The 27,576-nt window shown below is 46.0% G+C and overlaps 1 protein-coding gene across 2 annotated transcripts in view; it reads left to right on the forward strand.

The window, feature by feature from the left end:
* The window catches only part of IPO9 (importin 9), a 109,749-nt gene that overhangs the window by 25,081 nt on the left and 57,092 nt on the right, over positions 1–27,576 (forward strand). For both annotated transcript variants that reach the window (XM_040337839.1, XM_040337840.1), the window contains exons 5-11: positions 11,390–11,478; positions 12,381–12,467; positions 14,138–14,257; positions 23,159–23,259; positions 23,381–23,439; positions 26,674–26,822; positions 27,011–27,109. In XM_040337839.1, the coding sequence (XP_040193773.1) occupies positions 11,390–11,478; positions 12,381–12,467; positions 14,138–14,257; positions 23,159–23,259; positions 23,381–23,439; positions 26,674–26,822; positions 27,011–27,109 (704 nt within the window). The remainder of the gene's footprint in view (positions 1–11,389; positions 11,479–12,380; positions 12,468–14,137; positions 14,258–23,158; positions 23,260–23,380; positions 23,440–26,673; positions 26,823–27,010; positions 27,110–27,576) is intronic.

A 27,576-nucleotide genomic window follows, 5' to 3' on the forward strand; every position in this document is an offset into this window, starting at 1 on the left:
AGAGTTTGCGGGTTCCCACGCTGGGGAGGTGTCTTGGGCAGTAGTGGGGTGGTCAGCGGCAAGCTGTGCATATCAACAGGTCCCGCAAGCAGGTCAGAGGCAGATGAAAGGGAGACCTAACATCAGCAACACCACGTTGTCTTGCAGCCTAAGTAACCCACCCCACCAAAAGCAAAGAAAAGATTGAGCCCACATCTAGCCCTACAAATCCCTGTAACAGGAGGGTAAGAACCGAAACAAACAGCAGCAGTTCATATGTGGCATTTTATTCCCTTTGAAAACTACCAGAACGGTGAGTAGTTCATATTCATCAGAATGGTGAGTACAAGGCTTTAATACGGACTAAGATCTAATAACTAAAGGGAAAAGGAAAAGAGAAAAGAAAGAGGATTTTAAAGGGACACTGGTATTAGAGGGCCAACAGCCGGGACTGACACAGAGATACAACAATAAGTAACATAAGAGATATATGCCTGTTAATGTTGTTCTCTGTACCTGTAATCATTTGGATTCGGCGGCCGCTTCCCCCGCTATCTCTCCCTCTCCTATTGTGAGGATTCATTAAGATACAGTGAGATCCGTTTTTTTTTTTGTGGAGCATACGTGGAACCCCACGAGAAGTCAGTAATGTTATATAGTTCACATTGTGTGTTACTGGTTACAGCATATATATGACCGAGTAGAGAACGGGGCTAAAAACGGATAAACATTTATGTAAGAAAGTTGTATACAGTATACAGTATAACTCAAAGCAGCAAATATTTTTCCTTTCTCTGTCTGTAAGCTGAATAAGTATTGTTACATGTAGCATACACTCTCCACTACCGTAAAACGGACATTTTATAAAATACCGGTAAAGTGTGCAGGCACATCTCAGGTGCGGCAAGAAGGATATACATCCAGGGCTATTGTATGACAGATAGGGCTGAAGGATGGCCACTAGGGGAAAAGGAGCGAGAGGCGGGGCAATCCCAAAGGGCCCCCGCTTAAGTCAAAGTCCAGGCCCGATGTGTAAATTTGTGACACATGGGATAAACGGAGACAACCCACAAATAGAGAAAGCAATAACCACTAGAGGAACTCAAGCAGAAAAGGAAAAAAAAAAAAAAGATAAAAAAAAAGGGACTGGTAGTACCTTGGCGGACGCAGGATCACTTTCAGAGTCACTATTAGAGACTATAATAGACCAAGACAGAGAAACAGACAAAGATAAAGAAATAGACCCCGAACAAAGAAATAAGGACGAAACGCAGGACATGACACTTTTGCCAACAAAAAGGGAAATGGAGGGAATGTTTGCTGCTTTAGAGAGATCACTTAAAGTGCAAATGGAAAAAATGGAGAGAAACATGGGGCATATACTGGAAAGAGTTGAAGAAGTGGAGAAAAAAGTCGATAGAAATGCAACTTCAGTTAAAAAACTAGAGGATGAAATAAAAACATTAAAAATAATCCAACGAGAACAGGCGTATAAATTAGAAGATCAAGAAAACAGAGATCGAAGGAAGAACATCAGAATACGTGGAATCCCAGAAACAACACAAGCTGAGGATCTCCCAGAAATAATAAGAAAAGTATGTAATCCAATATTAGAGAGAGAAACAACCTCCCCACTAAAAATAGAACGCGCACATAGGATAAGGAGTTCGAGAGAGAGAGTACAAGATTATCCAAGGGACATTATTGTCAGATTTGAAAGTTGGGAAGAGAAAAACCAACTATGGAGAAAACTCAGAGGGAAGTCGCCATTGGAATATGATCAACATAATATCCAAATATACCAAGACCTGTCACAAGAGACGTTAAAAAGGAGAAGAAGCTTAAAACCCCTGTTGGGAATCCTGCAGGAACATGATATACAATACAATTGGGGATTCCCGGCCTGCCTAATTGGCAGGAAAAATGGTATCTCTGCAAGACTGAGGTTCCTAGAGGAAGTTCCAGAATTTTGTCAGCGTCTAGATATCCCAATACCAAAGAGAGATTAATAATGTTGAGGCGATGGGGAAGGGGGGGAGGGGGGGGCGGCGGGAGGGGGGGGAAAGGGAGATTCAAAGACAGTAAACAACGGAAGCTGGGCGGGCGAGGGGGGGCCCTGGAGAGTATTCCTTCCCCAGAGTTCCCATTTTTGGGGGATAGGAGACCGGGCCAAAAAGAATTCCACCTTAGCGGGAGGAGCAAAAGAGCGCCTAGAGCGCCAAACAGGAAAAGCTCCAAATGACCGAAGGGTCAAGGATCGATCAGAAGGGAGGGGGGGAGAGGGAGGGGATGAGAAAGCCCCATACAAAGATCACAGGGGCAAGGCAGGAGTGGCGGGGAGAGGAGGAAGGGAGGAGGGGAGGGAGGGGAGGGAGAGGGGGTTCGGGTGGGAGAAGGGAGGGGAGGACTAGGAAAGGGGACGTAGATCTGTGTGTCATGCAACAGGAAAAAACACAAGCATTGGAGAAAGATAGAAGGAAAAAAAAAAAAAGAAAGAAATGACAAACATAAATTTCTTAACATATAATGTAAGAGGCCTCAATTGCCCGGAAAAAAGGCATATGATATTAAGAGAGGTCGAAAGGTATTCAGCTGAAATAGTTTTTTTACAAGAGACCCACATAACATTGGATTCTAATGTTAGACTGTATTCTCGGGCAGTTCCCACCTGGTACTATGGGGACTCCCCAAAGAAGAGAGCTAGGGGGGTCGCCATAGGAATAGGGAAGAACGTCGCTTTCACGGTAGAAGATAGGAAGGTAGACCCCGAAGGCCGTTATTTGTTTTTAAAAGGAGTACTCCAAGGAAAAAGATACACGTTAGCAAACATATACTGCCCAAACAGCCAACCACACAAATACCTGAGGGGGATTTTGAATGCTTTAATGGATTTTAAATGTGGACATGTAATATTAGCAGGAGACCTCAACCTTTCAATGGACTACCAACTGGATAGCACGTCCGGGGCACAGAGGCGTAATATTAAACAGCTAAGAATATTAGGAAAAAAAATGCACAGCTGCTGTTTAATAGATCCTTGGAGAATTGCATATCCAAACAAAAGGGACTATACTTATTACTCCTCTGTGCATGGAACATATTCAAGACTGGACTATCTATTGGTAGACCACAAGCTACTAGAAGAGGTAGTTAAAATATCAATAGGAGTAACTACAATCTCAGACCATGCCCCTGTAACACTGACAATTAGATTTAAAGAGATAGAGCAAAGAAAAGGATCATGGAATTTAAATGAAGAACTTATAGAGGACAGCGAGGTAGATGACATAGTGAGAACTGACTTGGATCAATATTTTACTCTCAATAACACTCCCGAAGTAAGCGTAGCCACGGTTTGGGAGGCCCACAAGGCATACATCAGAGGGAAACTAATTTCGATAGGAGCAGGGAAAAAAAAGATAAGAAAACTAAATATGGAAAATTTAACAAATGAGCTTTTTAAACTGGAGCAAACGCATAAAGAGCGAGGGGAAAGTGAAATATATCAAGAAATTGTTATAAAGAGGGCCCAGCTCAGAGACTTGATGAAGGTTGAAACAAGGGACATATTCAAAAACGTTAGAAAAGAGAGGTATAAATGGGGGAATAAACCAGGGAAATACTTAGCTAAAATATCCAGGGAAAAAAAAAAAAAAAATTACATAGAAAAAATAAAAAATCAAGACGGCCTAGTGAAATATAAGACGTCTGAAATTGCGGATTCTTTTCGGACCTATTACAGCTCATTATATTCAATAAGGCTCAACGAATCTCAAGAGCAGGAAAAAACTAGAAAAACGAAAATTAGGGAATACCTAAAAGAAGTGAAATTACCTAAAATCCCTCAAAAGGATATTGAATCACTAGAGGCTCCAATAACGCAAGATGAGATATACAGAGCTTTCCAGGAAACACCGAGTGGTAAGAGTCCAGGCCCTGATGGCCTGCCGATTAAATATTACAAAAAATTTAAAGAACTCCTGGTCCCAGAGATGTGTAACTATTTTAATAAAATAGGAGAGGAAGAGGAAATGAGAAAAGAATCCCTATTGGCAAATATTTCTATTATCCCTAAAACAGGAAAAGATGGAACTCTGTGCTCCAACTATCGACCAATAGCATTGCTAAACGCAGACCTGAAGGTATATGCGAAAAATATTAGCAACTAGGATAAAGGGTTTAATGCCGCAATTAATAAACGCAGATCAGGCAGGCTTTGTAATAGGCAGAGAAGGGAGAGATAATAGCATAAGGACCCTGTTGGTGTTACAACACGATCCAAAAAAGAAACCCCCAGTCGTACTCATGTCATTAGATGCTGAAAAAGCATTCGACAGAGTCGACTGGGGGTTTATGATGGAAACTCTACAGAACGCAGGCCTGGGACCAAGGTTTATGAAATGGGTAAAGAATTTATATAGTCACCCGACGGCAAGGGTGAAGGTCAATGGGAGTATGTCGTCTGTATTCGAAATGAAAAATGGAACCAGACAGGGGTGCCCGCTCTCACCTCTCCTATATGTAATAGCTCTGGAACCTTTGTTAGCAAAAATCCGGGAAAACCCGGATATAGGGGGGGTGAGAGTGGGAGATGAAGAACATAAGGTGGCGGCGTACGCAGACGACATACTCCTATATCTGACCAAACCTAGGGTTTCCCTCCCTAATGTCATAAAAGAAATAAAAAGATACGGTGAACTATCAAATTTTAAAATAAACCCGATTAAAACAGTAATTTTGAATTTGGGGATAGATAAAAAAGAAGCAGAAGAACTACAGAAAGATTTTCCATTTACATGGGAGAAAGAAGCTATAACATATTTAGGAATAAAAATTACATCAACACTTGAAAAACTTTACTCGGTTAACTTTGTCCCCTTAATTAACGACATTAATCAAGATCTGAAAAATCTAGCAAAAAAACGCATTTCTTGGATAGGTAAGATCAATGCGTTTAAAATGATGATATTACCGAAGATTACATATAAACTTCAAATGCTCCCAATTAAAATACCACAAAGTTTTTTTAAAGTAATCAAAACAGTAATCTTGAAATACATATGGGCAGGTAAAAAGGCTAGACTAAGCTATTCACTGTTGAGCATGAAAAAAAAAGGAGGGGGGTTGGGGCTCCCTGACATAAAAAGATATTATTTTGCAGTTAATTTAGCTAGGTTGATAGAATGGTCAAATTCACACACAAAAAAAAAATGGGTACAAATGGAAGAAAAATTAAGTAGCACACAATTAAATAGAAATATATGGATACCACCAAAAATGAGGGAATTGGGCACAAATACACATAGTATAACAAGGAATGTATTTAGAGTGTGGGATATACTATTTAGACGGGAAAAATGGGAGTATAATTCCCCATTAATCCCATTAGCAGGCACAAATTTTTTTCCACCAGGTAATGGAACACGTTTTGGAAAGTTGTTGGGGGAGAAAAAATTAAAAGACATTGTCACACGGGGAAAAATTAAATTAAGACAAGATATAAAGATAGGAGAAGGGGAACAAAGGATGAGTGAATGGGAGTATTTGCAGCTAAAACACTTTGTGAGCACACTAGCACAACCGACTAGGGAAGACAAGACACTACACCCAATAGAAAAAATATGTAATATGGACAAGCCCCTGAAACATGGTATATCAAAAGCATACGGGATACTAACGGAGCTCGAGACCCAGGACACACTTCCCTTCTTAGAAAAGTGGGAAAACGACTTGGGCATAAAGATTGATAAAATACAAACGATAGGAGCAGTATACAACTATGCTTCGGATATTACCACCATAGAAGCAAACTATAAATGCATGGTTCGATGGCACTTGACTCCATCAAGAATGAGTAAGATTCACCCACATAACTCAGAGTTATGTTGGAGAGATTGTAAACAAAAAGGAACAAATATGCACATATGGTGGGACTGCCCGAGAATACAGGAATACTGGAAAGAAATCGTGGAATATACGGTAGAAATAACAGGAGAAAGGATTCCCTGTAGCCCGCTGACCTGTCTGTTTCACGGAACTGAAAAAAACAAAAAACAATATGGAACAACTCTGGTCCCAGTGTTGCTAAACGCAGCAAAGGCCCTGATCCCAAAAAATTGGTTACTTCCAAAGAGGCCATCAATTAAAGAGTGGATAGAAAGGATGGAATATATAGAAGAGATGGAGTATCTTGCCTGTAGAGAGACAGGAGAAGAGGACAAATACAGGGCGATCTGGGAAAAATGGAAAGTGTTTAAATCTACAGAGAAGTTTGTCCGGGGAATGACAGAAGTAGATAGGTGAGAAACCAAATAGAAGATTGCATGACACACAGATCCAGGATGGGGGGGGGAAGGGGGGAAAAAAAAAAAAAAAAAAAAAAAAAGGGGTTAGTTATGATATAATAGTAAGTAATGTCGTCAGACCTATGAATCGCTAAAAGAATAATGAATGGCTCAAAAAACATCAAATCTCAAACCGTATAATAGAAAAGGAATCTAAATATATAATTAATATAAAGGGAAAAAAAAAAAAAAAAAAAAAAAAAATTAAACTCCACGGATGATGCGAAGCCACAAGAGAGACGCTAAGGGCGGTCGAACCGTGAGCTTGTCCCACGATCATACGAGAGCAGAGTCTGACGTGAAAAAAAAAAAAAAAAAAAAAAAAAAAAAGGAAAGAAAAAAATCCACATAGCGTGACACTGCGTTGTGCAAAAAGAACACTCTTCTTTATTTAAAAATATTGTAACCACGTACAATCTGCTGATAATGTGGTGGTTTGAACAACTTCACCAGTAATCCCAAATCCCCGTGGGCTTTAGCAGAGAAGTGATTTCTTAAAAAACATTCACAGGGTATGTTTTACAAAGGGAAGAAACAGTGGAATGTAAAAAAAGGAAAAATTAAAATTAAAAAATAAAAATCAAGAGTCCATTAGGTCAATTTGCAGATGAAAATAAAAGTAAGCTGCAATGGCTTATTGGTCCCTGTTATCCGGTCCTGCTCTCGAGCTGTTTAAGCGGAGCCTGTGTCATACGGTAACGCTGTGCAGTCAGCAGCAAGCGTTCGTGGCTTCCCGTACAGGTAGATCGCGGCTCGGAGGACTCGGATACAGTCAGCTGTTGGGCCGTACGTGCGTGTATGCTTGCGTCTGGGTCACCTGACGCGTTTCGTCGTAAGACGTTATCAAAGGCGATTTCTTTTTTAGCTCTTTTACAGCGACCTCCTCCCGGGCTTCTTCGACGTCTTCTGCCAGGGGGTCCCGGTCTTCACCGCCGTCTGGTTCTCTTCCGCTGGGGGGCCCCGCTCTCTTCTTTAGCTTTTTTACAAGGGGGGGGGGGTGCCTGGGCTTCTGTCGCCTTTTGCCTTCTTCTCTTCTTCGATGTTGACACGTCGCTTCCTCCCTCTGTAATGCCGTGTGCACGGCTCGCACCGATTTATATAGGCCTCTTATGACGTCACAGTCCCAGCATGCTCCGGGTGGTACCAGAGCATGCTGGGACTGTGACGTCATAAGAGGCCTATAAAAAGTGGTGCGAGCCGCGCACACGGCATTACAGCGGGTAGAAGCGACGTCTCAAAAGAGAAGAAGGCAGAAGGCGACAGAAGCCCGGGCACCCCCCCCCCCCTCGTAAAAGACCTAAAGAAGAGAGCGGGGCACCCGGCGGAAGAGATGACGGTGAAGACCAGGACCCCCCCCCCCTGCGGAAATGAACCAAACGGCTGTGAAGACAGGGACCCCCGGCAGAAGACATCGAAGAAGCTAAAGAAGAGAGGGGGGCCCCGGAGCTGACTAATAAATTACTTTAAAAACCCTGTGTAGTGTGTTTTTTTTTTTTTTTTACCTTTTTTTTTTTTCACCAGGTGAATGAATAGGGGTTATTTGAAATTTGGCGTGGAGTTCCCCCTCAAGATTCATACCAAACGCAGCTGACACAGTGCACTGTGATTACCTGTGGATATGTGCCGATAGCTGCGGGATTTCGCAGCTGGGTGCATCCAGTTCTACTTTTTTTATCTGCACAAAACCGTGGGTAACACATCAGCAGGTAACCGTAGTGTGTGAATGATGTCATAGGAAAGCATTGTGTGCTTCTAGCTGCAGTACAATTTGCAGCTAAAAGCACCATTTCTATCAGTCCGTGTGAAAGGGGCTTAACTGCACTCAGTAAAAAAAAATCAATAAATCTTTGTGCAAACATAAATAGGATTATTAATGAAAAATTTAACAAATGCATAAATAAATGAAAAGGGGGTTAGTAGCGCTCATTCATACCCAAATACAAGGTAATAATAGACAGAAAACTTTGTTGCATTACCCCTTTAAATTCAATATATCTATCTCCAATATACAGTAATAAACATTGTATAATACAGTGAGTGAAAATAGTACTATCTGCATGTGGGGGGGGGGGGAAACTCCTTGTGGAGATCCGCATTTCAAATGTGCCAAATTCACCACCAAGGGTTAAATAGCCTCTTACTAGACATGACCCCTTACAAACCCAGGGTATATGCACATACTGGATATATCCTGAAGGTAAACCTGAGCAGCTGTGTACATATCAATGTTATGTAAATGGTATCTGCCAGCTGGGTATGCATCCAACACTTCCACAAAAGGCAGCAGTAGGCATGAAGAAACAAAGCCAAAGCAGGATAGCAGACACGCCGATGCTCATGGCTGGTGGTCGCGGGCACAAGAGGCAGAACAGGGACATGTGTGTGCGTGTATATAAACGCAAACATCCCAGTTCTGTGAGGAGAGGGAGATCGTGAGTTCCTACGAGCTAGGAACGACGATCTGTCATCTCCTATAGTCAGTCCCCTCCCCCCACAGTTAGAACACACACTAGGGAACACCGTTAACCCCTTGATTTACTTGATTTCAATGATTTACTATAGCTGGCACTTTTTCCAAATAGGTCAAGGTCAAGTTTACAAGTAGGTATAGTTTAGGGGTTCTGTTAGGAATTGGATTAAAGTGGTTGTAAGCCCTTACATATATCCAGTGAAGGGACTATATATTCAGATGATACAGAGATGAAACGCATCCTCCCATAGAACATTTTATCGGTCTGTCTGCAGTCTTCTCTTCTCTACATCCATTCAAAGTGATGAATTTATAAGCTTGTCTGAGCTGTCAGAAAAGTGGAAATCTGAAAGTATACCTTGCAGGGCTCCGTGAGAAGAGGTCTGAAAGCTGATTAGAGGGAAGGGACACACCCCCCTTCACACTGGAACAGAGCTGAGACTGTCAATCGCAGGCTGTGTGCTGGACCTGCCTCCCCTGTCGCATTTTTTCTCTTGGTGTCAGGGAAAACTTGTCAGAAATTATTCATGTTGATAGCAGAGGAGTGAAGCAGCAGATAGAAATGACACTTAGTGCTCTTATTTGAGACAATTGCACACTTTGTAGATACAGTTGTATGCAAAAGTTTAGGAACCCCTTGACAATTTCCATAATTATTATTTTAGAAATATTTGGCGGTTTGGATCAGCAATTTAACCACTTCCCACCCGCCCGACAACTTTTTACGGCCACAATGTGGCTCTTAATTGCCGGGAGGCCATCTATATACGGCCTCCAGCCACTGGGGGGCGCGCGAGCGTCGCGTCACCCAGGTGCCGCGATGTCCGCCAGGCACCCGCGATCGGCAGTCACAGAGACAGGGACGTGGATCTCTGTGTGTAAACACAGAGATCCACGTCCTGTCAGGGAGAGGAGACCGATGGTGTGTCCCTTGTATATAGGGATAACCATCGGTCACCTCCCCCAGTCAGTCCCCTCCCTCTACAGTAAGAATCACCAAGCAGGGCACAAATTAACCCCTTCCTCGCCCCCTAGTGTTAACCCCCTTCTCTGCCAGTCACATTTATACAGTAATCAGTGCATATTTATAGCACTGTTCTCTGTATTAGGGTTGTCCCGATACCAATACTAGTATCGGTATCGGGACCGATACAGAGCATTTGCGTGAGTACTTGCGCAAATGCTCCCGATGCTTCACCGATACTTTTTTTTTATTATTATTATTGTAGAGTGGCCGGAGGAGTCAGTGGCTTGGGAGGGCGGGCGGAGTTTGGCTGGAGAGGGGCGGGCAGCAGTGACTACTGACTATGGGGCGGGGGTGTCAGGTCGGCGCCCCCTCTCCACGACTGAAGAGGACTTGGTGCGGAGACAGCGGGCGGCATGTCAGCCGCCGCCGCCGTAACAGTGACACGTGTGCGTTGGCACACCCGGGACCCAGCCGCGCCTCTGATTGGTCTGCTCGGCTGTGTGACTGTGAGGCAGACACAGCCGAGACCTAAGCCACCTCCCCCTCCTCTGTGCAGTGCACACTGATCATCTGAGCCGAGGTGCACAGCATTACGGATCTGATAGGGGGTGTCTGTATTGTAGGGGGAGTGTCTATTGTATGGGGGGGTGCCTGTATTATAGGGGGGGTGCCTGTATTGTGGGGGGGGGGGTGCCTGTATTGTGGGGGGAGTGCCTGTATTGTAAGGGGGTGCCTGTATTGTAAGGGGGGTGCCTGTATTGTAAGGGGGTGCCTGTATTGTGTGGAGGGGTGCCTGTATTGTGTGGGGGGGTGCCTGTATTGTAAGGGGGTGCCTGTATTGTGTGGGGGGGTGCCTGTATTGTAAGGGGGGTGCCTGTATTGTGGGGGGGGTGCCTGTATTGTAAGGGGGATGCCTGTATTGTAGGGGGGTGCCTGTATTGTAGGGGGGAGGGTCTGCACTGTAGGGGGAGGAGTCTGCGTAACATGCAGGGGGTTCAGAACTGTTAGGGGGGGGGGGTGTCGGTGTAATGTAAAGGAGTCCAGTGATGCAGGGTGCTGTGTAATGTAAAGGGGTGCAGGGTGCAGTGTAATATAAAGGGGTGCAGTGATGCAGGGTGTTGTGTAAAGGGATCTTAGAGGTGCAGTTGTGGAGAGGGGTACACAGTAGTGACAAAGATATATTGAAGGATACAGAGGTATGCAGGGGGCACAGTGGGGTGTTTTTACCAAATAAATTCTGGTGTGATAAGTGCATAACACATTGATAAAAAAAATTTCTTTACCAGTTTGTCTTGTGCGGAAATTACCACTACTAAAACAACCAAGCTCACTTTCAGAAACTATACAGTAACATGCTGTCATATTGTACTTTTGAGCAGGGAACATTTCATTCCGATTTGAGAGATGTCATACTTTGACAATAGACAAATCTGCTTGCCATAAGCATAACTTTACTGGTTTTGTTTTTGTTTTTTTCCTTTTTGTTTTATGTACAGGACTCAAACTGTGGTTTGCACAATACTGACATGGCTCCTCGCTGTAATTTTTTTTTAATTATGGGAATAAAGAAATCGAACGGATTTGAAGAAAATGTTAAACATGCACTAATGTTGTTACTTGTTCCTGCAGAGTTCACTAGGGAAGTGACAGATACACAGATGCCCTTAGTTGCTCCTGTCATCCTGCCAGAGATGTACAAGATCTTCACTATGAGTGATGTATGTATTCTTATGTTAACACCTACTGCCAACCAAAAATAAATTCAGTACTCGTGATAGAATGTATTTGGCTTGGAAATATAAGTTTGTAAATGGATAGAAAACTGGCTAAAAGACAGAATTCAGAGAGTAGTGGTTAAAGCGGGAGTTCACCCAAAAAATCACCCGAACAGGCTTCCGACGGTCGCATACATCGCGTCATGAGTAGCCGAAAGAAGCCGAACGTCGGTGCGGCTCTATACGGCGCCTGCGCACCGAAGTTCGGCTACTTTCGGAAAATCGTAACGCGATGTATGCGACCGTCGGAAGCCTGTCAATCAAATAGGAACGCCCAGTCCCGCAGCCCATACTCGGAAGTGGCGGAGAAGATCGCTCTCTAAAACGGTAAGTACTGCTTCGATTTAAAAAAAATTACCGGATTCCCCTTGACAAAATGAGCATCAATCTAATGTAAAAAATTTACTTTTCGGGTGAACCTCCACTTTAATGATTCTTACTCTGAATGGTCTAAGGTTATCAGTGGTGTACCCCAAGGTTCAGTGTTGATAAATGTAAAGTTATGCACTTAGGGACTAAGAATATGCATGCATCATACATGGCATTTTAAGTGTAGACTTAATGTGAGCTGTTAGGGTTAGCTTTCGCTCTCCCTTCTGCCAGCTGACTTGGAAGTCAGTCTTTTTATAAGCCTACCTTCATTTAGGATTCTAGGGCTCAGAGTAATGATTTTAAAATAAGTCTTTGCTGTCAAAAACGAGGAGGCTGCCATTGCCAATAACTGACCCCCAATAGCTAAAAGCATATGCAAGGTTAGGAAAGTAAAGTCACTTTTAAACTTGGATGTAAAGCTTGTGATAAGAAATGTACTGTTCAGCTTTGTTTCTCAAACTCGAATATTACAGGTTTATAGCATTCGGACCCGAGCCCGAGCTGTTGAGATCTTCACTACGTGTGCACATATGATCTGTACTATGGAGGAACTGGAAAAGGTTAGAAACATGTTACACTGCAAACACGTTTTATTATTTAACAAGGTTCGTTTGTGATGCACTATAAGGCTTAATTTCCATGGACTGCGCCCCCCACCCCAAAGCACCTTGTCCCCATGTTGATGGGGATAAGGGTCTCTTCCCGACAACCCTGGCTGTTGGTTGTTGGGGTCTGCGGGCGGGGTGCTCATCGGAATCTGGGGGCCCCCAGATCCCGGCCCCCCATCCTACGTGAATGAGTATGGGGTACATCGTACCCCTACCCATTCACCGGGAGGAAAAGTGTCAATAAAATAAAAACACAACACAGGTTTTTAAAATAATTTATTAGCCAGATCCGGGGGTCTTCTTCGCTCTCCGGTGCCGTCTTCGGGGCTGGCCGCTGCTATCTTCTTGCAGCTCTTTTACTAGCAGCGGCCAGCCCGCTCTTCCTCGTCGCCTTCTGCCTTCTTCCTTCTTCTTCCAGTGTTGCCACGTCGCTCCCTCCCGCTGTAATGCCGTGTGTGCAGTGCGCAATGATTTATATAGGCCTCTTATGACGTCAGTCCCAGCATGCTCCGGGTAATGTCGTTGCCACTCGGAGCATGCTGGGACTGTGACGTCATAAGAGGCCTATATAAATCATCGCGCACCGCACACCCGGCATTACAGCGGGAGGGAGCGACGTGGCAACATCGGAAGAAGGCAGAAGGTGAGGAGAAAGAGCGGGATGGCCGCTGCTAGTAAAAGAGCTGCAAGAAGATAGCGGCCAGCCCCCGGAGAGCGGGAGAAGAACCCCGAAGGCAGAAGGCGACCCCCGGAGAGCAGAGAAGACCCCCGGAGCTGGCTAATAAATTATTTTAAAAACCTGTTTTGTGTTTTTATTTTATTGACACTTTTCCTCCCAGTGAATGGGTAGGGGTAAAATGTACCCCATACTCATTCACGTAGGGTGGGGGGCCAGGATCTGGGGGCCCCCTTATTAAAGGGGGCTCCCGGATTCCGATAAGCCCCCCGCCCACAGACCCCGACAACCAATGGCCAGGGTTGTCGGGAAGACAAGGTGCTTTGGGGTGGGGGGCGCAGTGCCCCCCCTGCCCCAAAGCACCCACCCCCCCATGTTGAGGGCATGTGGCCTGGTATGGCTCAGGAGGGGGGGGGGGGGGCGCTCGCTCGTCCCCACCCCCATTCCTGACCGGCCAGGTGGCATGCTCGGATAAGGGTCTGGTATGGATTTTGGGGGAACCCCCACGCCGTTTTTTTGGCGTTGGTGTTCCCCTTAAAATCCATACCAGACCGAAGGGTCTGGTATCATCCTGGGGGGGGGGGGGGGACTTCACGCGTTTTTTTTTTTTTTGCGCGGGGTTCCACTTCAAGATTCTCTGCACACCAGTTGCCCCGCAAGTCGGATCATCTTGATCCGACTTCTGGTGCGACCTCTATTCAAATCAATGGGCTCCCATATGGAACCATTGTATTTGAATAGAAACAGAAAAATGCGGTCGAAAACTAGTGCGGCAAAACGTGCATTGAATTCAATGCAAAACGCTGGAAAAATCGCAGTAAAAACTCCGCTTTTTTTCTGGCGTCTGTACTAGCTTTACAGCCCATTTTTTTAAAAACGTCAATGGAAATTAAGCCTAAAAAGAAAGTTACTTTTATTTGCTTTTTACCAAATTTTTTATTTGCAGGGTGTAGCCCATGCATTGATCTTTCCTGTAGTGCAGCAGTTTACCGTGGCCTTTGTGCAGGCTTTGCAATTACCTGATGGTCCTACTTCTGACAGTGGCTTAAAGATGGAGGTATTAAAGGTATGATTTGCTATGATTTATTGGGATGTTATTGAGGTATCCATGCAGAGAATAAGAGTTTGGCAGCAGTATGTGCAATGTGAAAATGTCAAATGCCCTGAAATTTTTTTTCTTATATTCTTTATACGGACAGAGCTGGGTGACAGAGTTGGGTGTAAGTTCTGCATGTTGGTGGCTAGCCTCTAAAAAAAAACAAAAAAAAACCTCCTGAGTGGTTTTCTTTCCAATGGATCTTCGGTTTATCATTGGTGTTTCTGGGAGATGGGTGCTAGTAGAACTTTCCCTCTTTTAACCACTTTACCACCGGGCCAATTTTGTCACTTCTCTCCTTCATGTAAAAATCACAATAAAATGGCGGTCATTGCAATTGTCCTTTTTCTCGCACGGTATTTGCGCAATCATTTTTCCAACGCCTTTTTTTGATGAATTAAAAAATAACAAAACGGTAAAGTTAACCCAATTTTTTTTGTATAATGTGAAAGATGATGTTACGCCGAGTAAATAGATACCTAACATGTCACGCTTTAAAATTGCGCACTCATGGAATGGCTCCAAACTTCGGTACTTAAAGCAGGAGTTCACCCGAAAAAATAGGATTTTTGTACTCACCGTAAAATCCATTTCTCTGAGTTCATAGACGGACACAGCCTTCATTGACATTAGGTTATGCTTCTTCCTACCAGGAGAGTTTAGGCAGAATTTAACAGCACTTAAAGTGTTAAAACCTTTCCTTCGTGCCGCTCCTCCCAGGGGGCGTGGCTCCCCCAGGCATAACCCACACCCTGCTCTAGGAGCCTCAGTCCGTAACAAGCAGTACAAACCAAGGAGGGGTGGCTTCTGTGTCCGTCTATGAACTCAGAGAAATGGATTTTACGGTGAGTACAAAAATCCTATTTTCTCTTCCATTCATAGACGGACACAGCCTTCATTGACATTAGGGACGTCCCCAAGCAGTGTCAAAAAATTAGAGGGGAGGGAAAGTAACACAGCAAACCAGGTTACACCCCAAACAAAAATCGGAGTTGCTCAACGGAGAAACTCCAAACATAAACAGCCGCCCGTAACTCCTGCGGCTGAGGAAGGCATCAAAAGATGCACACTCATCCACCTCGTAAAACTTTGAAACAGCGTGGATTGACGACCAGGATGCATCCTAACACTGCTGTAACACAGAGGCATGATGCCGGAAAGCCCAAGAGGCCCCGATCGTCCTGGTCAAATGCGCCATTAACCCGAAAGAGGGGCGCACGCCCCTTCAGGGCATAGGCCTGAAGCACAATCCGTTGGAACCACCTAGGAACGGTGGCAGACGAGACTGCCAGGCCCTCTTGTAGGGCCAGCCACCGACACGAACAGTGAGCCCGACTTCCGGAACCATAACATATAAGTACACTCGTAGGGCCCGAACCACATCCAGAGGATGCAAAGTGGCCTCCTCTTGGCATTTTGGCCGAGGACATAAGGATGGAAGAACAATGTCCACATCCAAGTGAAAAGCCGAAACGACCTTAGGGAGAAAAAACGGCTGCGGCCGCAGCACCACCTTATCCTTACGGATGACCAAGCAGGGAGCCTTGCAAGACAAGGCCGCCAGATCAGACAGACACCCGTCTGATCGAGGTAATTGCTACCAGAAATAAAATCACCTTTGTGACAATAAACAAAAAACCTCCCGAATGTCCTCAAAGGGAGCATCCCGAAGCACTGAAAGGACTAAATTCAAGTCCCATGGGGGTAATGGAGGGCGCACCGGAGGGGCCACCTGCCAGACCCCCTGACCCAACGTACGCACCCAGGAGTGCGATGCCAAGGGTCGCTGCAAGTAAAAACAGCCAGAGCAGAAATCTGGCTCCTAACCATACGTAAGGCGAGAGCCTGAACCACTCCCTGCTGCAAAGACAGCAGAATCCTGTACACAACGCATGTACGAGAGTGCCAGTTCATCTCTCCACACAGAGAAGTAGGCCTTCCATGTATGAGGAAAAAACCTACGTGAGGTAGACTTCCGTGCAGGCAGCACGGTAGAGACCGCCAAGCCCAATAGGCCTCGGTCCTTAAGCCCCTGGCTCTCAACAGCCACGCCGCTAAGGCCGGTGGCTGTGAAACAGGGTGGAAGATTGGACCCTGTAACAGAAAATCAATTCCCAGGGGAAGACGCTAGGAGGAGTCTGCCACCAGACGCATCAGGTCCGCGTACCAGAAGCGACGCGGCCAATCTGGGGCAATCAGGACTGACAGAATCCCTACAGCTTCCACTCTGCGCAGCAGGCGAGGAAGAAGCTTCCGAGGAGGGAAGGTGTAAAGTAGGCGACAGTGACCCCAAGGAGCCACCAACGCGCCTGAGGCGTCCGCCCACCGGTCCTTAAACCTGGCCACGAACCATGGCACCTACCGATAGAGACGGGACGCTAGAAGGTCCACGTCCGGAGTGCCCCACTTTCGGCACAGACCCCAAAACACCTGCGGGTGGAGAGACCACTCTCCTTGGCCCAGTGCAGTGCGACTTAGGTAGTCGGCTAGCCAATTCCGTATTCCCGGAATGTACCCGGCCGATAGAGCCGGAACAGACCCTTCGGCCCACCGAAAGGATGTGCGCGACCCCGTCGCTGCAACAGAACTCTGTGTGCCTCCCTGATGATCAACCTACGCCACGGCCGTGGTGTTATCGGACAGGATCCTGACCGGTCGGCCCCTGGGCTGACTGGGTGCCCCAAGCGCCCCTCCCCAACCGGAGAGGCTGGCATCCGTCGTGACCACTGTCCAGTGGCCTGCAGAAAAATGACTTTCCGGCCCGAAGCACCGGAAACGCCAGCCACCACACCAGGGGAGACATGATCAGATGACTCAATTGAATCTGGTAATCCAGAGATGACGGAAGCTAGTCCCATCGTGACAGCAGTTCCCTCCGTAGTACCCTGGCGTGGAATTGGGCATACGGAACCGCCTCGAAAGAGGCTACCAACTGACCCAGAACCTTCCTGCAGAATCGCAGAGATGACCGCTTCTGGGTCGGCAACTGCTGCACAGCAGATATCAGAGTCTGAAGTTTTTTTTAGTTAGGAGAAAAACACTCCCGCCCCGGCAGAACCCAGGACTAGTCCCAGGTATTCCAGTCCCTGAGACGGAATCAACCCTGATTTCAGGACAATCCAGAAACCAGCCGAACACTCGGAGAGCCTGACACGTGATAGACACGGCTCCACCAATGCAGAGCTCGAAGAAGCTCGTAGGAGAATGTCGTCCAGACATCCCATGATAACAAACCCCCGCTGTCACAGCCGAGCCAGTATCGGGGCGAGCACCTTGACGAAAACCCGCCGAATGGGAAGGACACCAATTGAAAATGGTCCCCCCCCGACCGCAAAGCACAGAATCTCCGGTGGTTTGAGGATATGCAGGTACACGTTCATGACATCCAAGGATGCCAGAAAATCCCCCTGATGGAGTCCCGCTATTACCAAGCGAATCGACCCCACCTAAAAGTTTGCACCTTGACAAAACAAACGAGGGACTTGAGGCCCAGGATTGACCGGGCCCCATCCTCCGTGGGGACACAAACAGAATGGAGTAAAAACCCAGAGACCGTTCCAACGAGGGAACTGGCACAATCACTCCCCTGACCAGAAGATCCTGGACAGCCCCTGACAGAGCCAACAGGTGAACTGGAGGAGGCCAGAGGCAACTCAATCTTGTACCCCAAGGAAAACACTTTGCAATGCGAAGCCAGTCTCCCACCCGAGACACGGGCGGGAGCAGACCTTCAGGCGGAAGCAGGTATGTCCGCAGACTTGTTAGGCATGCGGTATCAGGTGCGCTGCTACCCCGCAGCGGGGATTCAAGCACCATGTAGACCTACCCCCACCGCACAGGGCGGGCAAAAAAAACGCTCGGAGGTAGGCAAGGAGGGTCCTTGCACAGGGCGAGGTCCCTAACCCTTTCCAGACCGTGGGAACAGCATGCGCTTACCACCCGTGGCATCCTCAATGATGCCATTCAGGGAAGTCCCAAAAGGACCGTTCACCCTTAACGGCCATCACCAAGGCCACCTTAGAGGACTAGTCCGCAGACCAGCTCTTCAGCCACACAAGGTGGCGCAGAACCACTGCATAGACGGAAGCCCCGGATCGTATCCATGGCCGCCTCGCAGAGAAAATTCTGACCCTGAATCAATTGTTCAGCCAGGTCTCTAGAGGATTCGGAAGCCCCTTCTTCCAGCTCCTGCAGCAGGAGCTTTGCCCTTTTAGTCGGGGCCCTGGCCGAACCCACCACCGTGAATAGGGAGCGGGCCACGGCCTCCACTCTCCTATCAGCGGGATCCTGAAATGCAGGAGCCCCTTCCACAGGCAACGTGGCGGCCTTGCGCAGTCTGGACACAGGGGGGTCCACTGGCGGAGGAGAGCCCTACTTTTTTTTTTTTTTTAAAAAGCCCCCCTCAAGGGGGTAACGGGTTGCAAAGTTTTTTGACAAACTTTATGCGGTGCATCCCATTCCTTGTATAACATATTGACCAAATAAGGAACACAAGGAAACACTTCAGCGGTGTGTGGTAGTCTGCTTGTACTGACACGGAGGTGTCTCCGCCACATCCTCAATTTTTAGAGTCTCACGCACCGCAGAAACAAGAGCTCCAACAAATTCTTGCCAGCAACTGACTGCAGCAGAGTCATCCTCACTATCCATAAGGGTTAAAACCCGCAGCCTCTGACATAACAGAACCAGAAAAAAACAGCAATCCAGGCACTAGCTGCTTCAAACCTGGCAAGAAACCCAGGACAGCCAACATAACAGATGTGGCAGGGGAAGGGGCGTTAAGGGTTAACTCAGGCATAGCTTGAGAGGGAGACCTGGCTCAGGTTCCATAGTGTCAGCGCTGAGTCACCCACCCTGCAAGGCAGGACAAAAAAAAAAACACTGGTCACCTCCTTGCTGCTATTGCAGAGCATGGGGGCCCCTGGTATTCACCACCCCACCCAGCTGCAGAGAGAGCTGAAAACCTGAGGTGTGCTCTGATGTGCTGGCTGTGATGTGTCTGTCACCTCAAGGAAGATTCACAGCGTTTCACAGCACTAAAACTGTTACAGCACTAAAACTGGTACAACATACCAGAGGCTGTGCTGTATCTGTCACCTCATGGAAGAATCACAGCGTTACCAAGGAGATTTCCAAGATGGCTGCCGTCTGAGGTAAAATTCACCTCATAGAACACAGCAGCACCCCCCAGAGTAACAACACAGTCCCCCAACAACACATGGGTACCGGTGGTAATAAAGAAAACCCAGGAGGCCCCCCTTCACAGCCACTACCCAGTCAGGGGAAGGAGGGAGGAAGGGGAGAGAGGAAAGCAGGGCGGACCCTCAGTCGACCTCCCCAGGGGAACATTCCAGCCAGACCACTTACCTGAGTAAGGGGGCACTACTTACCCGTCCTGCGACTACCCGGCTGGAGGTATCCCAGACAGAATCAACGTCCGTAAACGGCATGGCTGTCGGCCAGACACACTGTGACAAAGCCATAGAGACCGGTCATATGTGTGCCCTAGAACCGAAGTTCCCCGGCTGCCCCTGGAGCAACGGGGCCTGTCGTGGACGTCCCAAAACTGAGCTAAGGGCCGGCACACGCTCGATGGCCGAACATGGGGGGACTACAAGAGTCAAGACCCAGCCTGTCACCCAGTCGGCTGTTGATAGAAGAATCACAGGATTCAAAAATGCAGGAACAAAATAATAAAAGCGAGAAAAATCGCAAGAAAAAAAACTCCAGAAGCGCCTGACTCCTCTCCTGTCGTTAGGCAGAAAAAGACTGAGGCTCCTAGAGCAGGGTGTGGGTTATGCCTGGGGGAGCCATGCCCCCTGGGAGGAGCGGCACGAAGGAAAGGTTTTAACACTTTAAGTGCTGTTAAATTCTGCCTAAACTCTCCTGGTAGGAAGAAGCATAACCTAATGTCAATGAAGGCTGTATCCGTCTATGAACGGAAGAGAAAATGTTTTTAAGATTAGATTGATGCTCATTTTGTCAAGGGGAATCGGGTAGTTTTTTTAAAATCGAAGCAGTACCGTTTTAGAGAGCGATCTTCTCTGCCGCTTCCGGGTATGGTCTTCGGGCCTGGGTGTTCCTATTTGATTGACAGGCTTCCGACGGTCGCATACATCGCGTCACGAGTAGCCGAAAGAAGCCGAACGTCGGTGCGGCTCTATACGGCGCCTGCGCACCGACGTTCGGCTACTTTCTGAAAATCGTGACGTGATGTATGCGACCGTCGGAAGCCTGTCAATCAATTAGGAACGCCCAGACCTGCAGCCCATACCCGGAAGCGGCGGAGAAGATCGCTCTCTAAAACAGTAAGTACTGCTTCGATTTAAAAAAAAAACTACCCGATTCCCCTTGACAAAATTAGCATCAATCTAATCTTAAAAATGTACTTTTCGGGTGAACCTCCACTTTAAAAATCTCCATAGGTGACGCTTTAAAAAAAAAAAAAATTCAGGTTACTATTTTCGAGTTTCAGAGGAGGTCTAGTACTAGAATTGTTGCACACGCTCTAACGCACTCGCCGATACCTCACATGTTTTGGTTTGAACGGCGTTTACATATGTGGGCGGGACCTGCATGCGTGTTCACTTTTTTTTTTTTTACTTTTTTTTTTATCACTTTTATTCCTATTACAAGGAATGTAAACATCCCTTGTAATAGGAATGTGTGTGACAGGTCCTCTTTATGGAGAGATGTGGGGTCAATACGACCCCACATCTCTCCTCCAGGCTTATAAGCATGAAATCTGTGAAAAAAAATCACCGATCACATGCCGACAGCCGCGATTGCGGCTTTGTTTACTTCCGGGTACCGGGCGTGACGTCATAACGTCGCGCCCGGGCCTCCGACGGTCATAGAGATGACTGGTGACCATCTGGTCACCAGTCATCTCTATGCTTTATATTAGTGCCGACCGATTCGCTCTCCGGGCCCCCGATGGCACAGGAGACCCCGGAGAAGCACCGGATGGCGGCGGGAAGGGGGGTCGTCCCCTCCCGCTGCCTATAAGAACGATCAAGCGGCGGGATCGCCGCTTTGATCATTCTTATCGTGCACAGAATCGGCGGCTGAAGACGGCGATATCTGAATGATGCCTGTAGCTGCAGGCATCATTCAGATATCACCGCACAAAGCGTCAAGAGGTTAATGCATTTATTTTTTGTTTTGGAAACCATGCATTAATATCATGGATTCGTATTGCCTTTTGGCATTCTTTTATTTGAGCCAGGAGAAAAGATCTTGCTTTGAGAGCATGAACAACAGAAGAGTGCTTGGGTATCTCAGACTCTTGCATTTCCCTATTAGTAATTTTCATGTATGGGTTGGCCTCACGGACCCAAAAGATTGCTTGGGAGGGGTAGGACAGGAGTTCAACTTTATAGGAATATTTCTAATTTGCATCTAACTTTTAAGTAGTGTATATCCCTGAATGTTGTTTAGTAGTGTGTTTTACTAAAACTGGGTACACACTGACTTTTTTGGTCCGTGCACACAGCTGTCTGTCTGACAGACGCCATCTAATGTCCATACATAATGTGCATACATTGTAAAACCACATTAACCACTTAAGTACCCCCTACCAACGATATACGTCAGTAGAATGGCATGGCTGGGCACAAGCACGTACCTGTACGTCCTCTTTGAGTGGTCCGAAGCTCCGTGCCCACGGGACCCGTTTGCCGCTGGTGTCCCGCGATCGGTCACCGGAGCTGAAGAACGGGCAGAGGTGTGTGTAAACAAAAACTAGAAAAAGGGGGAATAGGTAGCGCTAAAAACCCACACAACTTGAATTTAGTGTAGATGTGTATATGGCCCCTGAAGAAGGGACTTTATTCCGAAACGCGTAGGCTGGATTCCCCGCAGGAGTCGGGTATCTGCACCCCCCTCCCCCCTGAAAGGTGCCAAATGTGACACCGGAGGGGGGGGGGATCCAAAAAGCGGAGGTTCACTTTTTGTGTGAACCTCTGCTTTAATGCATCTGGTTTCATCAGTCTGGTGTTGGTATAACATTGCTGTTTTCATTGGTTAGTAATGGACAAGTGACAGAGCACAGGTTGGTAGGTACCAGCATCTTAAGACCACTGCAGCTTTATAGGACTGCTATGACCTCTTAATAAATGTGCAGTACTGTGTTAAAATGGTAGCATGATTATGTGAATGATAACCCATTTAAAATGTCTTTTTTAAATTAAAGCGGATGTGCCATGGGAACAAAATATTAAAAGTCAGCAGCTACAAATACTGCAGCTGCTGACTTTTAATATTAGGACACTTACCTGTCCTGGAGTCCAGCGCCGATCGCAGCAGAGCACGAGCGATCGCTCGTCACTCTGCTGCTCCCCCCGCCATCCACGCTGAGGGAACCAGGAAGTGAAGCGCTGCGGCTTCACTGCCCGGTTCCCTACGGCGCATGCGCGAGTCGCGCTGCGCCCGCCGATTGGCTCACACGCTGTGTGCTGGGAGCCGAGTGTTCCCAGCACACAACGGGCGACAGACGGGATGTGACGGAATGCCCGTCTTTCGCCCGTATCGTGTGGCCGGAAGTGGGTGCAAATACCTGTCTTTAGACAGGTGTCTGCACCCCCCTCCCCCCTGAAAGGTGTCAAATGTGACACCGGAGGGGGGGAGGGTTCCGATCAGCGGGACTCCACTTTAGGGTGGAGGACCGCTTTAAGGATTTTTTCTTGTATGGTGAAGTCACAAATGTGTTAACTATACATATCTGCTGTCTTTGCATTGAATTTTAGATTAATATTTTATAAGTGTCGATAAAAAAATGTTTTAATTACACATTTCAGAACTTGTCATGACATTACTGCGTTCTAATTCTGCTTAATAATTTTTGGTCTTTCATGTTCCTTTTTGTTTCAGGCTGTAACTGCGCTAGTAAAGAATTTTCCTAAGCACATGGTGTCATCAATGCAGCAGATCCTTCCTATTGTTTGGAATACGCTGACTGAGAGTGCTGCCTTATATCCTTTTATTACTGACGATTTTCCCATTGTGATGTAATATGCAAGTCTACACAGGTGCTAATGTGGCATTCCTGTTATACATTTATAATAGAATCTACTTCCTTAATTGTTCTTGTACTTATGTCAGAACCGAGGTAAATGATACAGAAGATATAGAGGACCCTGTGGATTCTGATGGTATGTTTTATTTTGTTTGTGAATTTAAATCAAAATATACCTATATTTAGGTATTTTTTTATTTTATTTCAAAATTGGTTGAAAGAAGATAATTCGCTATAAAATTGCAAAAGTGTGGGGAGCACATTTTGGCTATTGAGGAGCCTAAGACTGTGTCAGAACTAAACAGGGATGTTTATTAAAGCAGCTTTAAAACTATTGTGAAACCTAAAGCGGTATTAAACACAAAAGCAAGTATTTATTATATTGTAGCACATTCTTAGATGTGGTGGCTGCAATCGTTTTTTTTTTTTTTATTATTAATATCCTACATCGCGGGACACAGAATTAAGCTACAATTCCTTACTGGATTATAATTCATTTCCAGGTGAATGGACACTGGTAGACCAAAGGACATAGACAGAAAGTGATCCCCTATATAACCCCCCCCCCCCCCCATACAGGAAGTACTTCAGTTTTTTACCAGTGTCTGCAAGGTGGATGGGCAAGTTTTGAGCTCTCTCGAGCGTCAGGTCTTTAAGTCCCAGCATGGTTCTAAGATGAATCAAGCACACACTGGATCACCCCATGTCCTTCTCTCCCTGGGCACACTTAAGCCTAATCTGCTGGTTGCAGGATCGGAACCTGCAAAAGGAAAGATCCTTCCTCCCGGTGTCTTTGAGAATACTCCTCAGTATTCTCGGCCTGGGGAGTGACCCTAGAGGGGCTCATGGGGAAAGTGGTCAAGGGCAGAGCCTGTCCATCAACATCCTGGTGTTACGGTCCCTACGGTTCTTGACAGTGGCGCTTCAGGACTGCTCCATCAGGGTTCAGTCTGACAAAGCCACGGCAGTGGCCTACATCAACCACCAGGGTGGTACCAGGAGCCGTTCAACTAAGGAGGCGGTGAACCACATATTAACCTGGGCAGAGGGGCATGTGCCGGTTTTATAGGCGGCCCATATCCCGGAAGTAGACAACTGGAAGGCAGATTATCTCAGGCTCCAGCAGATCTGTGAAGAGGAATGGTCCCTACAACCAAACGTGTTTCAGAAAATCTGCCAGCATTGGGGATGGCCAGAGGTTGATCTATTGGCATCCAGGTTCAACAACAAGCTACAGCAGTTTGTGTGCCGAACAAGGGATCCTCTGGCAATCGGAGCAGATGCTCTAGTAGTTTTATGGAACCAGTTCTCCCTGGTTTATGCTTTCCCACCTATCCCTCTCCTTCCACATTTGTTGTGCAGGATTTGGAGAGGGGGTTCCAGTCATCCTGATGGCACCAGCTTGGCCCAGAAGGCCCTGGTTCCCAGAGATTGGGAGATTGACAGTAGGCGGGGAATAACGGTCACTAGAAAGATCTAGTATAAGGTCTGGAAGGCTTATATTGCTTGGTCTGAAACCAAAAAATGGCATCCACAAAGGTACGTGATTGGGAGAATTCTCATTTCTACAGTCAGCTGTAGGAACCAAATTGGCTTTGAGTACAATCGGAGGTCAAGTTTAGGCCCTATCGGTATTCTTCTGAAGGCCTTTAGCCTCACATTCACTGATCCAAACCTTTTATGCAGGGGGCAACTTGTTTGCTTCCCCCTATTGGGTCACCTATGTGTCCTTGGGACTTAAATTTGGTGCTGTCTGTGTTACAGAAACAACCATTTGAACCTATTAAACTCCATTAGACTTGCTGTCATGCAAGCTAGCCTTCCTGATGGCTATCACCTCGGCTAGGAGGGTGTCGGAACTGGCGGCCCTGTCTTGCAGAGAACCGTTTTTAATCCTTCACCATGACAGGGTTGTGTTATGACCTGTTCCATCCTTTTTGCCAAAAGTGGTGTTGGCATTTCATTTAAATTGGGACATTGTTTTGCTTTTTTTTTTTCCTCTCTCAGCCTTCTTCGGCAGAAGAGACGACCGCACTCCTTGGACGTTGTCTGGGCGATCAAGGTATATTTGTCTAGATCTGTGGAGATCCGTGGATCAGATTTATTTATTTTTTGCAAAGGGACCCAAGAAAGGGCAAGGCAGCTTTCATTGCCAATTGGGTCCATCAATTGATCATTCAGGCCTACGGGCTGAAACATAAAGCTCCCCCCTTTTATTCTACCAGGGATGCTAGAACCTCCTGGGCTTTTTGGCATCAGGCATCTGTGGCTCAGATTTCTAAGGCTGCTACCTGGTCTTTAAGGCATACGTTCACAACATTTTATCAAGTGGATGTTCGAGGATTCGGCTTTCGGCCGCAGTATGCTGCCGTTTAAAGTTCTAACGGCTATTATTATTTGGCAGGGTGTCTCCCTCCTGTGAAGGCTATTGCTCTGGAACGTCCCAGAAGGTAATGAATATTGGCCTGACTCATGATGTATGAAAAAGAAAATCTGTAGCAGAATACATATTGGCCTAAATTTAAAAATTCTTCTTTCAAAATTGTCGGTCTTTTTTGTTTCCAACGCCAATTTTTTTTTTTTTTGGGGTAATCAAAAGTAATCTGTTTGGGGGGGGGGGTTTAGGATATCAATGTTATTTGGGTACTGCATTGCACCTTTGTGTAATTTTCAGTTAAAGTAACAAACTATCGCAAAAAATTAAGTGGTTAAATCCAATGCTTTACATTGTAGAGGAGAGATGTGAAGACCTCCAGATATCTCCATAAATAGGGCCTGTCACTGCTTATTTTTATCTTAAGGGATGTTTAGATTCCTTGTGATAGAAAGATTAGTAGTTAAAGGGACAGTGTAAAAAATAAATAAAAGTAATAATGTATAATAAAACCACACAGGTATTGCCTCGCACGTCAGAGTGAGAGCAAGAATGCTAGCACTAGGCCCAACAAAAAAAATCTAACTGCTATTTTATCCTTTTAGGGCTTCTGCTAAAAAAAATATATATATTTATAATGTTTTGAGGGTTCTAAGTAGTTTTCTAGTCATTCTTCTTGATTTGTCTTGGTAACCAAGTGAAAAGAATGCCAGCATTTTTGAATTTTCTAATAAAAGAGGCAAGAGGACATATTCCAAATGGGATACTTGTTCTGGTTATAGCTGTCTAAGGGGGATTCTACTCACTGTAGAGATTTCCTCTTCTTGTTGCGTCTCGAGGACTGGAGACCTGTTCAACAGGACTTAGAAACCAAAAAACACCCATACCAAGGTTTTAACCCTTTCCCACTTTTGGCTATACTTGCACTTAAAATATATTTTTTGAATCTGTTGAATTCATTTTTGTTCTTCTTCTTCTTTTTTTTTATCCCACCAGGTGAAGTTTTAGGATTTGAAAACCTGGTGTTTAGTATCTTTGAGTTTGTGCACACCTTGCTAGAGAACAAGTTTAAAGGGACAGTGAAAAAAGCTCTTCCAGAGCTGTTCTACTACGTTATACTCTACATGCAAATCACAGAAGAACAGGTAAGAGGGATATGATGTGCAGTGTTTGGAAATCTACCGCTAAGCCTCAGTGCCTTGTTTAGAAATGTAATAGTTATAGCTATGTAACAGGAAAAAAACAGAAGTAGTATTGAGCAGATTATAAAGCAAGGGTCAAATGCTAGCTCTGTTGCTAAGATCATAACTAAATTGCCCTTATATTTTTCTAGATAAAAGTGTGGACTGCAAATCCTCAGCAGTTTGTTGAAGATGAAGACGATGACACGTTTTCATACACTGTCCGCATAGCTGCCCAGGATCTTTTGCTGGTGAGTGAAATGCTTTGCAAATGTATCAAGTACACAGTACTGCAGATGATTTTTTTTTTTCAAATTTTTATTTAAGAAAATAAGGCAGTTTCCACGTTATACAAGTGTCCATACACATTACTATGGAAGTACAAAAAGGATTCATCAGTATCTAATTTCCAATACAGTAACCTAGGTCAGAGAAGTATAATAAATAAACCAATATGATCCGTCAAATATGTAAATGGTCAACAATGATTCCATCCCAGCCTGAAAAGGAAACCGGTTGAACATTACCAGTCAGGCATCAATCAACCTGATGTGCCATAAAGAAGCCTTCAGATAGGAATCCCAGCATGGGGCCACTGTCCGGGGGAGCGTACCCGCTGAACGTCGGAAAACTGCATACGTTTTAATGTGAGTGGGGAAGGAGAGGGAGACAAAAATAAGTGTGAGGAAGGGGAGGTTTGTAGAGCCGGCTCACCACA

Source organism: Rana temporaria, chromosome 2, assembly GCF_905171775.1.
Source record: "Rana temporaria chromosome 2, aRanTem1.1, whole genome shotgun sequence".
In the NCBI taxonomy this organism is placed as follows: Eukaryota; Metazoa; Chordata; class Amphibia; order Anura; family Ranidae; genus Rana; species Rana temporaria.